Consider the following 13,538-nt stretch of genomic DNA (forward strand, 5'->3'; position numbering starts at 1 on the left):
GAAAGAAACTACAATCAACAAGAGTTTCTGTCTTTTATTACGTGGGCCACATTATTTATGATTCTAGAGTGTTCCAATTTCCATGAAGCACTATACAAGTGGCCTAGATTCCAAGATCTAAACTTTGCTTGGTTTGTACACACATCACCCCAATACGTAATCTGTAAGCGTTTATCATTACGGTCCCAAATAATAATGCATCCTTCACGTGAACGGTAATGCACAAGCTTCTAATTGCTATATCGGGCTAAAAGGAAAAAATGCAATGAGTTTCTTACAGCATCAGTTTTAGCCTAAAACTGATGCTGTAATAGCTAATAGGAACTCCATTTCATTAGTCTCACAACATACATGTACCAAACTCTTTTTTTCAGGCAAGGTATACTTAAGAGTGATACTCCACGTTAATACTATAACATACACTGAGTGTCACCATATGTAGTTTTCTGTTGTCAGACATGATTTAATGAACTCTTAGCACGAACATTTTAAACAGGTAAATTGTATGTATATGAACAATAAGTACTAAGTAGCAAAGTCTGATTTTACATAAATATATTCCCATCCTGCATGACAAACTTCAAATGTTCCTTTCCATTTTTAGTCCCTTACAACCCCAACAATTTCTCGTAATGATCATATAAACTATACAGAAAACGGACAATAAAACGTACTGTAGAATAAAAACTCAATGGGGCTTCTTTATGTGTGTTCTATATTTTAGATAGGTCTTTTAATAATAGAAGTTATTTTTTTCTAAGTTATAAAAGATTAAATTAACTTCTTTCAGGCATATCATCTGCTTTGTAACATTTTTAAACCAACTATTATAAACTTCTTGGATAAGTTTCTTCTTTTAACCGTTTAACAACTCTTCTCTGAATCTACAACATATTTCAACTGTCTCAAGACATAGCATTTTAAAAAACTTCTACACTTCTCAAATGAAGAGATGTTCTAGTTACCTTCTAAAAAATCTCAATACTTCGAATTCAAATGACAATAATTCTAATTAAGCTAAGGATAAAGCTAATACAGGTACCACACTTTGTGTAAGAATTTCATTCAATATATAAACCATAAACAACAACATTTGTGCAATCAAAGGCAGAGCTATTCTTGACATAAAACCAGCCAACAAGAACCTTAAAATCATATATAGGGTATGTGAAAAAACTACGACTAACTTTTCACGTGTACAGTGTCTATGTTAGTACTACTATTTGACAACGCCTGGTTCACCCATTGTGGGAGTGGCGCACGCACCATAACATGAACCCCAGTAACAGGATGATCAAACGACAACGTTTCAGCATGAAGGTGATGACCATCATGAACCCTACCATTCCACTCATAAACACCTTCATATTTCACATCCCCAATGATCGAAATCCCTAAATATTGACAATGCAATCGAATCTGATGCGTTCTTCCACTCCTCGGATAAGCTCTCACCACTATCTCATTCCCATCATCCCCACCGTCAATTTTCACCGCCTTTTCTTCAACAACCACCACACTCCTCCCTTCAAACTCCGACTCACAAACCTCCGTAAAACTCCCTTTTCCGTTTACAGTCAAAACCTCGAAAGAAGTTTCCATTTCACGTACACTCGATCCACCCGGTAATCCACGTCCGGCATCGGAAAAGGCGTAAACTCTCCACGCACCGAATTTTGACCTACCGTGACCGGATCTAACAGTTATCGTTTCCCAATTAGGTTTAACGCCGGTGCAGAGAGCGATGTAGGTTTTCTTAACTTTGTGATCGGTAAAAGCTTTGACGAGATTTGAAGCTACTTTGTGTGATTTTGTTATGAGCATGACGCCGCTAGTGTCGCGGTCGAGTCGGTTGGCGAGATGAAGCTCCGGTGGAGCGGTTTTTTGTGATTGAAGGGAGGAGAGGACGCTGTCGCAGTAGATTCCTTGGGGTTTGTTGACGGCGAGGAGCCATTCGTCTTCGTAGATGGTGTGGGTTTTTGAGAGGGAGAAGAGGTCTGAGTTTGATGAAGCGATTGTGGCTCTGTTTAGTTCGATTGCTTTTGAGATTGCGGGGAGTGGAGGCGATAGTGGTGTAGGGTAAGTCTCTGCGAGTGTGGGGGTATTTATGGAAATGTTGGATTGTTTGTTCTGGGGTGATATTGACATGGCTACGGCGGCGGATGAGGTTGGTGTGGGTGGCAGCTTGCACGGGTTTCTGAAATGGTGGTAGTGGTTGTGGTGAATATGGGATCCGGATCCGGATCCCAACCATATTGTTTGCTTCAGCATGGTCCGAGCATGCTCTGAGCGGGCCAAGTTTATTTATCCCTATATTACTAGTTTCTGGCTTGCTACCTACACCTTCATAACATCATTTTCACCCCCACCCCACCTCCTTTTGTCTTTACAAAAATTATAAATCTTGTTCAAGAAATACTTAGGCATAGTCACAATAACAATTATTTGAACACACATAAATAATACAGGATTTAATTATTTTGAACAAAATATATTATTTTATTCTATTTATTTTTTATTCTAATTGATTTTATAAAAAATGTAGTAAAATTTTAAAGTTATGTTTAGATTGATGGAATATAATGATGTGAAGCGGAATGAAATATAATAGAATAAAATTGAAATGAAATAAAAATTTCATTTCATGTTTAGTTATTTTATTAAAAATATATCATTTTATTATATACACCCCAAACAATTAAATCATATTACTTACCTAAATTATATTACTTACTATTCGAAATAGGCTAGGCCGTCCTACAGGGGCATATAGCCTAGCCTACTTAAGGCCAGGCCAAGTCAGACCTATTTGATAAAAAAGCCAGACTTGGGCTTTTTAAAAAGCCTATTTAATAAAATAGGTCAGGCCTAGGCTATTAAAAAAGCCTATAAAGCCTTGTAGGCCGGCCTATATTTTCATATATATTAAAATTAATTTAAATAGGTTGGGCTATATATGCATATATATTAGAAAAAATGTTAAATAGATTGGTCTATATATGCATATATATATTAGAAAAAATGTTATATGTCGGTCTAAATGTTCATATATATGCGACATATAAGACTTCTTAAGTAATACTCTCTCCATTCTCTTTTATAAGCAAATTTTACTTTTTAGGTTCATTCAATAAATGATGTATCTAGGCTATACGTAGTCCAAATATATCATTTATTGAATGAACCTAAAAAGTAAAATTTTCTTATAAAAGAGAATGGAGGGAGTATGAATTAATTAAAAACATTAATAAGAAAGAGGCTTTTAAATAGGCTTTCAGGTCAGGCCAGGCTTTTAAAAAGGCCAAACCAGGCTGAAAAAATGAGCCTATAGTAGGCCATAGGCCAGGCTCAGGTCTTGTAAGTTTACCGTAGGCCAGACCCAGGCCTTATAAAGCCTAGCCTAACCTATTCCCACCCCTAATTCGAATACTTTTTCAAATGGATTCTTTCTAATTTATTTTTTTAAAGAAATTATTTTTAAAACTCTTTCATTACACTTACCCAAACTCATCCACATACCCAAGCAGTTATTTTTACAAAATTTAACTTTTAAAATACAAACGTCCTATTCTATTGATGCCATTTATAATAAAGCATATGTAACATAACTCTAATACATTTTTCATTGATATTTATTCCAAAATAACAATGAAAAAATATATTTTAGAAGGATTTATCAACTATTACCAATACGTAATTTTATTCGGTTTGATAAACGAGGTAATAAAAAATATTGTAGAAAATATGTCATTTTTCTCTTTGGTTGAACTCTCAACCGAGAGAAAAAGTTACACTTATATGGCTTGATCCTCAATAACAATATTATTGTTTTTTCTTAAAAATCTTTTACTTTACCTCTCTGTTGAAATAATATTCTGAAGTGTGTATTTTTCATTTCAAACTAAAAAAATACAAATTTGTTGATAAATTATAAATCTTTTTCATTATCATCATGCACTTGAATACAAGTTTTATTGCACACTCGTGCGTTTTTCAAGTTCTATAGTTTTGCATGTATTTATTTATAGTATAAAAATAACAAATGTTAGATGAATAAAATATTGTAAGCAATTACAAGATAATAGCTTGTGTAAAGAATAAACCTTAAAATTATTATTTTTTTTACTCTTGCAATTCATCTCAGACATTATTTTCACATTTCTTTAAGTTTGTAATTCAGTGTTTTCAATCAAATTGTTTTAATTATCATTGTTTTCCTTTCAGTGTTTTGTATCCAAGATATATCTTTGTGCATGCATGTTTTTGATTGGAGGTGATGGTTTCACGCGGATCAATGATGTTTCATGTGGATTGATGTGTTGACAATATATTAATCGTTATTTTATAAATGGACGATGAAGATTCATTTATAGACAAAATTGAGTTACTTTTTTCCTTAGATTTTTATGACTACTAAGATAATATGTTATTTAGTTTTTAAATAAAAAATAAAATAAAATAAGGAAATTTCTTGTCGGTGCATCTCAGGTGATATTGCGAAATAATTGGTGAACGATTTTATTTTTGAAAAAGGAAGCAGTAACATGTATTGTTATCTTTTTCAATTTTTTTTACCACTCATTAATTTTTGAGTGAAGGTCCATTTTAGCCCCTCACAAAAACTGCAGATGTCAGATTAGTCCCTGAGAAATAAAAAAATCTCTATTAAATCCCTTACAAAATTTAACCGAGTCATGCTAGTCCCTCTTCTAATAATTTTTTCAAACCGGTTTTTTATTACTTTTGAACCATGATTGGACTGCCAATGAAGACCTGTTTTAGTCCCTCACAAAAAAGAAAGAGTCCAAATTAGTCCTTGAGAAAAAAGTTTCTATTTAATCCCTTACAAATTTTAACTGAGCCATGTTAGTCCATCTTTTATAAAAAATTCAAACGATTTTTTTCCTATTTTTATACTGTGACTGGAGTCCTATTTTACAACTGTTGATTTGAAATTATTTGTGAAGAGATTGTAGATAAATCATCGTGATACCACAATGTTATTTTTTTTGTTGGGTTTATTATCAGTCTTATGGGTGGATGACTACGATTTTTCTTGTTATGTATTCTTGTGTATTAGGTGTTGTTATTGTTTCAGTTGTTAATGATTTTTAGAAAGGTTTAGTCATACTAGTGGGGTGATTTAGGCTAATTTTTTACTTTTGTAAATAATACTTGTGGCAAAAATAAAGCACATGATATGTTGGAAGAAAATTGATTTATACCATATTATATAGGTTTTGATGATAACAAAGTATTTAATGAACAATTAGGTATACTAACATATGTTCAAGTGTGCAGGATCATTAGTCAACGAATTTATCGGGCTCTGACTCTGATTGAAACATATGAAGAGAAGCTTGAGACTCGGATTATGAAAGATTAGAATCTGATGACTCAAATTCTAAATGATAAGATTCTAATGTCTCGCAACTAGGTAACCCAACTTCTGGTGGAAACTCAGACTCTGAAGACCATGTGCAAAGGAACGTAACCTGTGATCCATACTCAATTTCTAAAAGCAGGTCGATCTTGTCAAGTCCACTTACGATTTAAAAATAAGAAAAAATCATTCGAAAAATATTAAAAGAGGGACAAACATGACTCAGTTAAATTTTGTAAGGGATTAAATATGGACTTTTTTCTTAGGGACTAATTTGGACCCTCATTTTTTTGTGAGGGACTAAAATGTGTCTTCATTAACAGTCCAGTCATGGTTAAAAAGTAAGAAAAATACCGGTTTGAAAAAAATATTAATAGAGGGACTAACATGACTCGGTTATTTTTTGTAAGGAATTTAATAGACTTTTTTTTTTCTCAGAGACTAATCTTACCTGTGCAGTTTTTGTGAGGGACTAAAATGAACCTTCACTTTTAATTTCTTTATGAGTTGGAATATCTTATTACTTTTTTAATATCTTGAAAGTTTGGCTTTGAATATTAATGTCAAGTGTTATGATCCATTTATTGAGTGTTTACTAGTGTTTTTAGTAAACAAATTATGAGTTTTAGTTCACTTGCAGGATCAAACTCGAAAAATCCTAAAGGACAATATGTGTGAAATGTTTGAGAAAATATGTTAGTGTTAAACTATGTTTTCTTGAGATTTCCACTAAAATCAACTTTGAACTTTTCAAAGGATCAATCAAAGAACCTTTCACAACAACTTGACATTTTGAACATAATCAACCCAAAAAATCTTTCACACAAAACGACCTTTTTGCTCTGACTCAATTTAAAACATAAACCAAAGCTTTACATAAGTTCAATTCAATAATCTTTACTAGAGCTTTTTAGAGGTTTAGCTCAATAAAAATCACCGGAGCTTTTTACATGTTCAACTCAATAACCTTAACCCACAATTTTAAAGGTTAAGATTGCAACCTTCGAAACTATTACAAATAAATCATAAAAAATTATGTTGTTGAATATAACTTTCAACATAACACCACTATAATAACTTTCAGAAAGAATTTTTCACTCTTATGATTCTAAGACAAGTTTAGTGAAAAAACGAATTTACAAAAGAATGAGCGAACTAATCTGATCAGTGATCAATTTTGACATCAAGTGATTTTATACTCCTCTCGATCGCAGTTGCGGGATTGATCCGTGATCTTTCCTATTAAATCTGTAATATTTTTTTTTGTATAATTATAAATGACGCTAAATTCTCTATTAAAAATTCAACACTATTGCATGTTTAAAACAAAATTCAAATTCAATACCTCTAAATCTAAAGAGATCTCTCTCTTATCCGAATACTTTTGGATTCCATGTAATATTTTAGATTGAGGCAAATGTATTTTATTCTTCATGAGCATTAAAAAAATTTCCAAAAAATAAAATATAATAATAATAACTCCCAGCTGTGCAAGGATCATATTGATTTGCTTCCGCTATCGTCTTCATCCCTCCTCCCCAGTATTAGGGTTTTCTCAATCCCAATTTCCTCAGACTAACACTGAACCCCATTAATACAACCACTATTCATCGCGTTTTCGAATCCTACATTTCTCTCTATCCAACCATACAAACAAATATCCGAACTCTTCAATATTTTCCCCTCATCGTTCCGCGCGAAATCAAACCGACTTCAGTGACTGCGATAATTCATGGCTTCTTCTTCGGTAATCACTCCCGAAGATGTTTTGGAATCGCTCATGAACGACGGCACAATTGATGCCCTTAGGTTGAAGATCATCAACCAGCTTAAAGCCAATGTAGTTTCTACTCTCCCATTTATTTTCTATTCAATTTCATTTCTAGATTCCGAGTTCCAATACCATTTTTTTTGTGTATTACAATATTACAAGTTGTTAAATGTCTGCAGAGTTTATCTAATTTGTGTTGTTTTTGTTTTTTGGCAGGAGGAACTCAAGAGCACTACTATAAAGATGGCTGAACAGAGTAAGGTTCTCAACACTCCTGGTGCTGAGAAACAGACCAAAAGAGAGCTCTTTGATGCGCTTCGTCAAGAACTCGAGTATGTGATAAATTAGCTTACATTTTATGTTCAATTAAATGTTGCATGTTGTGATATTGCTCTACTCTATTTAGCATCGATTAGTTTTGATTTGGTTGTGCGGTGTGCTATACAATATTGTTACAGTGTGGTGTAGAAGAAAGATATATGAATGCAACTTATACCAGGCTGAAACTAGAGAAAAAAGTTTTGTTATTCATTATATCTGTTCGGTAATCTATTCATCATAAGACGAAAATACTCTTCCCATAAAAAAAGAGAGGAAAAACTGTACTGTAATGTGTCTGCTGTCTCAGCTATTCATCTCCATCGAATGAGTATATGAAAATATAGATGAAATTACGTACTTAGGATAAATCTAATAACAATGTTTATTGTAGTACAGTGATTCTCTATGTTGACTAATTTTCCATGCTTGATCATGCTTGACATATTTCTCTGGCCAAGTAATGTCTTGGCTGGTCATATCAAAGATTGTTTACTTTTTTATTTATAACTGTTGATGTTAGTATTTTTTTTTTTTTAGGATGGGGATCAAACCCTATACTGTGTTCAATTCCATGAAGTGATATTTCAATATTAAGGTATTAAGGTAGTAAACTAGCTATTATTTCTAGACATTAAATGGTGTACAATGAAAATGAAAAAAATAATTCACTGGGTATTGATTTTGCGACATGTTTTGCACATGAATCGGCTTAATCGCCACGCTAACGAAAACAATTCTAATGTGAATGACCAGTAAACATTTATAAATATACACAACTGATAGGATAATATAATACACACACATACATAACATTCAACAGTTGGATTATTTGGATATATGAACTTAATTTCTACGGAGTAACTCAATCAAAACTTACTCTTAAAGTAAGTTGATCCTCACTATCTGGAATCTCCCCGTAAGATCTGACTTGATATCTTTGCGGTCATTTTGTCACCTGCTTTAAAACATTACTGCTGATGTGGAGCAAGTGTGTTTCTGATTTCCAAATTGATGTAGGATAACAAGGTCTGGGATTACAATTTAGTCCTCAGAATATTGGGTTAAAAGGATATGTGCAAAAGAATGATCTAAAAGCCAGCATGTGAAAACTTGGTTCTCCAAAAATGAAAAAGTATCAGTGACGCATGTAAATGCGTATGTGTATCCAATAGGTATTCATTTTCTGGTTTTCCCTGACACGGCTCAACTACAGCTTTGATACGGTTTAGCAATCCAAGACATTATTGGTACCCGTATACAGCACACCCAGTTTGGGGAGTTGTTCTCTTTATTCTTTCCATTAACATATCTAGGCTGTGCTGCACCTTGTATCTCTTAGAACCTAACTAGAAGAATGCTTAGAAACCCCTTTTACAGCCATTAAACCTCTCTATATGAAATAATGTGACTAGAGACTCTAACTAAATACAAATCAAATCCAGTAAAATAGGCTTAATCTTAATAACCATAGATAAATGGCAAAAGAGGATGAACAGTCAACTTGCTGCATATATGATTATATGGGTCCCTGTTTTGGTTCCTCGAATAATTTTACCACAAATTTATTGTTATCATAATGAAAAGTGTCATAAAAGTCATTATTCTATGTAAAGATCGCGGGATTGAGGAACTTAATTAATGTAAATTATTTTTGGGTGGAAAACGTTGAATTTTTGTGTGGCGAGTTTCATGTACTTTCATTGATTGATCGTTTTCATTGATGTCCAAAATCCAAATTCTTTTGAAGACCTTGGTGATGACATTTATATCTTTACTATGGACTGAAATAGGGGTTTAGTCTGTAGTTGCTGCCTTATATTGGTTTTGCATGCGGGAAAGTAGAATCTACTTGTTTGTATGTGTTTAACGCTTCTATAAGCAGGCCTCCTTGGTAATTATACAGATACAGTAGTGCCTCTTAATTTTTGTGGCTAGTGCCTAGTGAACCTCTTGAAATGAATTATAATAAAATATACGTGCACTACAAGGTAAATCTGTTTAATCTTGTACTTTGTTTTTTTGGATCATTGTCTTGAACTATACTTGATAAGTCTGCATTGAAAGTCTGGACCATTGGCCACATGGTCACCAAAAAAACGAGTGCATTGCATAAAGTTATTCTATTGTAATGCTTTCAGCTTTTTTAATGTCTATATGGTTTTGTTTCTTACTCGATGCTTTATGTGGGTTGGGGATCATAGAAGAATTGGTTGAAGTTTTTAGTCCTGATTAAATTTAATGGTCACTTCTTAGTTTTGGCTGGAATTCTGGTTTCCTGTTTTTTTCTGATAAAATGTCTATTTCATGCAGAACTTCTGTACTAGAGAAAGCTTCAAAATCAGTTTGGGATTTAATTTTAGACAACAATGGCTTGGGAAAGGAGATAAGTGAGACTGTTGAAAGAGTATTTTGCCGATTGAGCGGTCAGGAACCTCCTTTGTTTCCGCTTCTAAATGGAGAACCACAACCTGAAAAGGAGGCTGACAGCAGAAAAGAAAAAGGTAAAGGAAAGCAGAAAGAAAATGAAAATACGAGTTTGATTACGCCTCCATCAAAGAAAAGAAGCTTTGGAGAATTGAATTTGGATGGTGCAGATGAAACTGCCACCAGGTCCTCTGATCCTGCAGCAATATCAGAAGTTTCTGGCAAATCGCCTTTATCGATTTCAAAGACTTGATTAGTGAGTTCAACAAGTTTATGTAGTGGAAGTAATCACATCTGGTAAATATATTGTAGAACTTGTAGGACTTCACTGGATTTCAGAAGAATTGTTCCGGCCACAGAAGCCGTGTATTATGCCTGAACTCCTTGTAATGCCTTACATATAATTTAGGAGTTTTTAAACGATGAAACTTTATCAAAGTCTGCTGTTGAATCACCAAATTTTCATTGTTAAACTTGAGAAGGCTAGGAGATTGTGGATTGTGATTTGGGTGTTGCTGTTCATGCTATGAAAAATATTAGCAACACCTTTTAAACAAAATTATTGTTTGGGGAATTCCACAGTGTAGGTGCTGCACAATTGATTTCAAAAAAGTTTCAATATAATTTTAATCTTTAAATTTTTTTCTTGTCTTTCTTATTCTTCAAAACTAATGTATCTTCTTAATTACATTGATGACAATGTTTGGTTTGCTTCATGGTAAATATGTATCCAGCTGATGTCTGCACATCTGCTTAATGAGTAGAAAAGACATGAACTAAAAACAGTTATGCTTAGTTAGCTGGATAGCCACCAGAGCCAAACTCCACCACAAATTATTTTGAAACCTCTCTGCCATGCTATCCGAAGACCAAGCTCCGAAGTATGCTTTGACGAAACAACAGACCAATATTCTTGGAGGGATAAAAAATAGAGGCTCCATTGTGGTCTACTCTAAAGATGCTAGTTGCCAAACAACCTTAGAGCTTCCTCTCTATTCAGCTTCACCTTCCCTAAATAAAGGTCAAGATCTATGTGGCTTAAAATGCACTCATTCAGGGTCTTAGATTGGATAGCAGTGGACATCAAGACATGCATGCGACAACCAAATTTAAAGAGGTATAAAACCTCAAGCCTTTGTTTAACAGGTTGCCACATATCACTAGCATCAAGCTATACTTCTAATCTAGCAGCTCAAAATCTTACACTCTTTTATTCATATACAACTTATCTCAATCTTTGTGAAAAAAATACAAAAAATGACACTTAATATGGAACAGAGTGAGTTTCATAAGTAATCAGGTGTACATGGACCAATCAAATTGTGTGCTTGTATTGGTGTTGTATTCAAAACTTGCTTCCACTGATTGACCAAAATTTGGACAAAACACACTGTCACTATCAATCATACGTGTTGTGTTGAATTCATTTTCTGGGTAATCGTAGCCTCTGATCGACATGTTATTGATGTGGCTTGGCAATTCATATTTTAATCCAGCTGGTCCATTTGGGTGTGCTTGTATGCAACTTGCATGTGGGGAAGACTCCATTGAAAGTGAAGTGTCATACTCATAATGAAACCCTTGACTCCAAGAGGTTGACATCATTGGTTCTTGATACATTTGATTGTTGATTGCCTCATCTGTAGCATATATATGTTTTTTAAGGTTATTAACTCTACTTAAAATGTTGTGATGAGCACACATGCATTATTATTATTTTTTTAAATAAAGTTTATTGAAATTGTTGTTACCTGAAGTTGATGAAGTTGGGTTGTTATAATTAGTAATTTGAGGCATATAGCCAAACATTTGAACTTGTTGGTCCATGTTTTCTGAATCATCGCGACAGAAACTAAGCTGTGTTGTCCTCTTGTCTAAATGTGAATCAAAATAAATAGAATGCGAAGTAGGAAAAGGTCTCTGGCTCAATTCGAACAATCGGTTATCACATTGCAAGAGCTTTGCGTAGTATTGGTCAAGAACTCCAGGAGGGAATTGAAGATAGTGCCTCCTGAGTAGAAATATTCGCCATCAACAAAAAAAACGAAGTGATATATTGTATAAAACTATAAATGAGTGAAAGTTTTCATGCAAAATAAAAAGGAGAAATTGTTATTTACCGGTATTTAGAAGCTTGGCCACGAGTGAAGTCATGAGATAAGGTCCACACAGTATGCTTTCCTGGCTTTGGTTCAATCTCTCGAAAGAAGGATGGTTCTTTGTCAAGCTGTGAAAGTTAGCATTTCATACACTGTTATTGTAAATTCTCTCAAGTGTTTATATCGGTAACCAAAAAAAATAAGTACCTCGATTTCTAGAATACCGGGTGAATTATCCTCGATAATAGCTTGAATGGCTGAAATATTTCGCCACTGTATTTCAATCTTGTCCTTTAAACCATCACGCATTATCTCCCAAACAAGTTTTCGTTTAGCATAATAAAACTTAGCTACCAGATCCGCGGGATATTTAGCTTCAATCTGCATGCACATTATATAACATAAGAGAAATATTTTTTTACTATACAATAAAATCACAAAAGTTATATTCATACTAGTTAGTACCTTGAAAAATCCGATCATGAGCATGTATATTGGAAAATGAACAGCTTTCAACTTCTCAGCTTTCTTGGTTTCAAGTTGACATGAAGTTTCAGTAACAGCATTCGTATTTTGTTCCGTGTAAGGAAGCATCTCAGGTGTCAATGTGAGTTTTAACCCGAGTGGTAGCGGATACTTGGATAACTCTCTCAAGTTCAGGTGTGCATCATCATTGTTGGATTCTGAGGGAGTCATGTTCCAGTCATACCAGTTACTGTAATCCATATTAATTATAGGACCTGTTTCAAGTGTAGATACAAAAAGTAGAGACTAGAGATAAATGAATATGAGTTTTATGGTGGGTTTTACAATGACATAGACTATTTATAGAGATTGATATCATATGAAATTGGGGTGACTCTGTATGTTTGTGTTTGTGTGCATATATATTATACGAATGTGTATTAATTAAGCTTTTTTTTTTAAAAAGGCGCATGCACTAACTTGATTGTTATAAAGATAAAAGCCAATTTGAGATAAAACTTCTATAGTAGAAGCTTCTTATCCTCTTACACTGTACAATTTCCAACTTGCTATCCTTAAAAAGTTTAACAAAAAAATATATATAATAAAGTACATGAACTAAAGCATATATATATATACCATTTATGATAAACTTAACCCATCAAATTTTATGTTGAGATTTTATTTTAATTATAACATAAGTAAAGTTGCAAAACAAATATATAGATAATGTGAAAATGAATTATGGCAATTATATCTAAAAGTAAAGTTGAAAAACAAATGTTAATCATGTAACTAGTTCAATCATTGTTCATTCTTATCTATCTCAGGGCCAACTTGGTGAGAGTCAGTGGTTTCGGTATAACTACATTTGTGGGTCAAACTTTCCACTTTAGGAAATTGTAAGGATGATAATTACTATGGGTCGCTTCATCTTTTTCTCACAAAAATATTTTCTTTTTAGCTTATTTACAATTTCCCCTCATTCATGGATAGCTAGGGAAATTAAATCATGTTGAAATGACTTGATTTTAATATATGACAGTGATTGATCAGAATCTCATTAAACTTGATA

The 13,538-nt window shown here is 33.3% G+C and overlaps 3 protein-coding genes across 3 annotated transcripts; 1 reads left to right on the top strand and 2 right to left on the bottom strand.

Moving 5' to 3' along the window:
- Window positions 1-1,030: 1,030 nt before the first annotated feature.
- On the bottom strand, window positions 1,031-2,364 carry LOC131629613 (RNA pseudouridine synthase 1-like). The gene has a single exon (XM_058900402.1). The coding sequence runs from the start codon at window positions 2,269-2,271 to the stop codon at window positions 1,183-1,185; it is 1,089 nt and encodes a 362-aa protein (XP_058756385.1). The 5' UTR covers window positions 2,272-2,364; the 3' UTR covers window positions 1,031-1,182.
- A 4,477-nt stretch (window positions 2,365-6,841) lies between these two features.
- Window positions 6,842-10,337, top strand: LOC131629591 (uncharacterized). Its single transcript, XM_058900371.1, has 3 exons — window positions 6,842-7,223; window positions 7,371-7,486; window positions 9,786-10,337. The coding sequence occupies exons 1-3, from the start codon at window positions 7,116-7,118 to the stop codon at window positions 10,150-10,152; spliced, it is 591 nt and encodes a 196-aa protein (XP_058756354.1). The 5' UTR covers window positions 6,842-7,115; the 3' UTR covers window positions 10,153-10,337.
- Window positions 10,338-11,540: 1,203 nt separating this feature from the next.
- Window positions 11,541-12,748, bottom strand: LOC131629590 (uncharacterized). The gene is made up of 4 exons (XM_058900370.1): window positions 12,464-12,748; window positions 12,206-12,379; window positions 12,020-12,126; window positions 11,541-11,910 (listed from the first exon to the last, which is right to left on the bottom strand). Exons 1-4 carry the CDS (start codon window positions 12,722-12,724, stop codon window positions 11,613-11,615), a joined length of 840 nt encoding a protein of 279 aa, XP_058756353.1. The 5' UTR covers window positions 12,725-12,748; the 3' UTR covers window positions 11,541-11,612.
- Between the last annotated feature and the right edge of the window lie 790 nt (window positions 12,749-13,538).

Source organism: Vicia villosa, unplaced genomic scaffold (assembly GCF_029867415.1).
Source record: "Vicia villosa cultivar HV-30 ecotype Madison, WI unplaced genomic scaffold, Vvil1.0 ctg.000585F_1_1, whole genome shotgun sequence".
Taxonomy (NCBI): domain Eukaryota; kingdom Viridiplantae; phylum Streptophyta; class Magnoliopsida; order Fabales; family Fabaceae; genus Vicia; species Vicia villosa.

Excerpts from the sequence above, each read along its gene's own strand:
- LOC131629591 (XM_058900371.1), top strand. The coding sequence starts at position 7,116 with ATGGCTTCTTCTTCGGTAATCACTCCCGAAGATGTTTTGGAATCGCTC. Across the intron at positions 7,224-7,370 it reads TCAACCAGCTTAAAGCCAAT|GAGGAACTCAAGAGCACTAC; the intron begins GTAGTTTCTACT and ends GTTTTTTGGCAG. Across the intron at positions 7,487-9,785 it reads GCGCTTCGTCAAGAACTCGA|AACTTCTGTACTAGAGAAAG; the intron begins GTATGTGATAAA and ends TATTTCATGCAG.
- LOC131629590 (XM_058900370.1), bottom strand. The coding sequence starts at position 12,724 with ATGGATTACAGTAACTGGTATGACTGGAACATGACTCCCTCAGAATCC. Across the intron at positions 12,380-12,463 it reads TCATGATCGGATTTTTCAAG|ATTGAAGCTAAATATCCCGC; the intron begins GTACTAACTAGT and ends ATGTGCATGCAG. Across the intron at positions 11,911-12,019 it reads GGCCAAGCTTCTAAATACCG|GAGGCACTATCTTCAATTCC; the intron begins GTAAATAACAAT and ends ATTTCTACTCAG.
- LOC131629613 (XM_058900402.1), bottom strand. The coding sequence starts at position 2,271 with ATGCTGAAGCAAACAATATGGTTGGGATCCGGATCCGGATCCCATATT.